Source organism: Eurypyga helias, unplaced genomic scaffold (genome assembly GCF_000690775.1).
Source record: "Eurypyga helias isolate BGI_N326 unplaced genomic scaffold, ASM69077v1 scaffold35457, whole genome shotgun sequence".
Taxonomy (NCBI): Eukaryota; Metazoa; Chordata; class Aves; order Eurypygiformes; family Eurypygidae; genus Eurypyga; species Eurypyga helias.
In genome coordinates this window covers 571-3,024 of record NW_010261672.1, presented here as the reverse complement: position 1 = coordinate 3,024, position 2,454 = coordinate 571, and the positions used below count along the sequence as shown (strand labels likewise).

The window sequence follows — 2,454 nt, the reverse complement described above, 5'->3', positions numbered from 1 at the left end:
TCACCCCACGCAAGGGGTGCTGGGGGTGGCACTCCTGCTTGACCCCCCGCCATCACTGCACGGTAGCACCACGCAGCAGCAGCACCTTGGCTCTGCATGGTGCAGGTGAGGAACTGGCTGCCGTGCAGGCTGTGGAGCCCCTCAGCCCAGTGCTGGGACCAGTTTGAGTCCTACAAACTGCTCGAAGACCGGTGCTTCCGAGGGGACTCTCCTGGGGGCTGGCTTGGCACTGGCTGGCTCAGCATCACCCCAGAGGGAGGGGGGCAGAGGGGCTGGGGCCTTTCCCTTAGGTGCTGCCTGACCTGGCAAGGCTGCTTTCCTGCCCTTGTGCCCCCCAGCTGCCTATGCCCACCCCAGAGCACCCAGGTTTTAGGAAAGAGCCATCCAAGCCTGAAACACTGGCTCCCCAGGGCTCTGCTCGGCGGTGCCAGACAGCTGCATGTGCAACGTGCTGTAGGTACTAGTTTATTGAGCTCTTACAGGGCACTTCTTGGATCCAAAGGGATAGTGTCACTGGGACCTTCTCCTACTGTGGAGGGGGCTGGCAAGAGGGAACGGGACAGGACGAGGGCAGTTTGTGTTTGCTATGTCCTCTGCAAGCCACCATGGAAACCCTCCATAGTTTCAGATGGGACCTTTCTGGCACAACTCCATCTACAGAGCAGCAACCTCCCTGAGCCTGGCCTGGCAGCCAGGACGGCAGGGTGCTGATGTCCTTGCTGGCCTTTGGGCAGAGGCAAGAAGGCCACCAACATAGCCACAGGGACTGGGGTTTCAAGCTCCACTTGCCCAACGTGGGGTTTGACGCCCATGACACAGCCCCCTGAGCTGTCTCTTCTGCTCGCTCCACGTCCAGACATGGGCACTAATGGCAAAACAACATTTGGTCTTGGGAGGAGGTGGTGGATTGATCTCTACAGCTCCCTGGTGGCACTTAGCAAGGTGTACCGAGGGCCAGGAGGGGCGGAGGGGACTCCCGGGGCTTGTCAAAGAAGATGGAGGAGGACATCTCTGTTTTGAGCTTGCTGTCAGCACTGCCCTCGCTGGAGGAGGCAGTGTCAGGGCTGCAGCCCTCACAGCAGCAGCAGCAGCAGTCCATGAAGGCCTGGCCCAGGGGTCTGCAGAGGCACAGGAGCAGGACAGGCGTCACCGAGCACTTGAAGAATAGGAAGAACTGGTTGATGAGGCTGAGCAAGTCCAAGGTCTGCTTGGACATGTTGGGGGACATGTAGGCCACCACGATGTTGCAGACATTCTCAGGGGTGGTGCAGAGCCCGTAGATGATGGTCAGCCCGATGATGGTGCAGTGCAGGTGACTCTCGCACTGGCTGTGCTTGGTCGCTCGGCACTCGGTCTTCTTGTCAGTGCCACTGATCCTCCGGGTCACCAGCTGGCAGCTCACGGTGAAGAGGATAGGCAAGCAGAAGTAACAACCAAAGTACCACCACATCCGAGCATTTTGGTAGGTGAGCACCAGTGAGTAGACAGACTCAGGCAGGTTGGACGAGGGCTTCATGGTGCAATACTCCGTTACCACGCCGGACACGGGCGATGTGTCCTGTGCCAGTTGCCAGAGCAGGATCTCTGGCACTGACAGCGTCATGGAGCCCACCCAGATGACAGCCAGCTTGGCGATGATGGACTGGCACTGCTCAATGGGTCGGGCACTGGCTTGCGGGCTGGTGGCCGCGTGGAACCTGTCAATGCCCAGAGCACAGAGGCTGAAGGTGGTGACTCCCAGTGATGACACCTGGCAAGAGCGGAAGCAGAGCAAGTGGCCCTTACTTCAGGGACATCATGGGTGGCTTGACTTTACCAGGCTGATGGCAAACCCCTGGCTACCCAAGACCACAGCCCAAGACCCTTACTCCAAGGTTTTAAAGGGGCCTCGGCCTGTGGCTGCATCCTAGGGTTGGAGACGCTTTTCTGTGACTCCTGAGAGGGCAGTAGATAAAAATATCCCTTGACCCATTTGTCCCTCCCCAGCTCCCTTTTCTGCACAAGGGAGAAGCTTTGCTGGATGTCTGTCTCTCTGTCCAGCCAGGGTGGGAATAGCAGGATTGTCCCTTAGGCTCTTCCACTATTCTGGATGGGTCTTGGAGAGGAAAAGCAGGGGCCGTCAAACCCACCAGCACCATCCCAGGGCCCCCAAGGCCACTCAGCTGCCCCAGGCTGGCTTGTCCCTGTCCTGCTCTGTGGAGCTGCCGCCTGCTTCCCGGACAGGACAAATGAGTTGAAGGCACCATTGTCATGAATCAGCTTGGGGCAATTTCCGCTGCATTGAGAATGGCAGGAAAAACATCCCATTTGCCAAAGGAGGCAGAGGAGTTGTGGTGGCTCTGAGAGGGCTGGCAAGGCACTGAAGGTCACAATCAGCATTCATGGTCCCAGCCCCAGAGCTACAGCTTTGCTCGGAGCCAAGTCCCACAGCCCTGGGTGAGGAAAATGGCTTTC

The 2,454-nt window shown here is 58.6% G+C and overlaps 1 protein-coding gene across 1 annotated transcript; it reads right to left on the bottom strand.

Annotated features, from left to right (window-relative positions):
• Positions 1–658: 658 nt before the first annotated feature.
• Positions 659–1,750, bottom strand: GPR37L1 (G protein-coupled receptor 37 like 1; the record flags this gene model as incomplete). Its single annotated transcript, XM_010155456.1, has 1 exon — positions 659–1,750. A coding segment is annotated over one exon (816 nt), but the record flags the coding sequence as incomplete, so codon positions are not given.
• Positions 1,751–2,454: the final 704 nt, after the last annotated feature.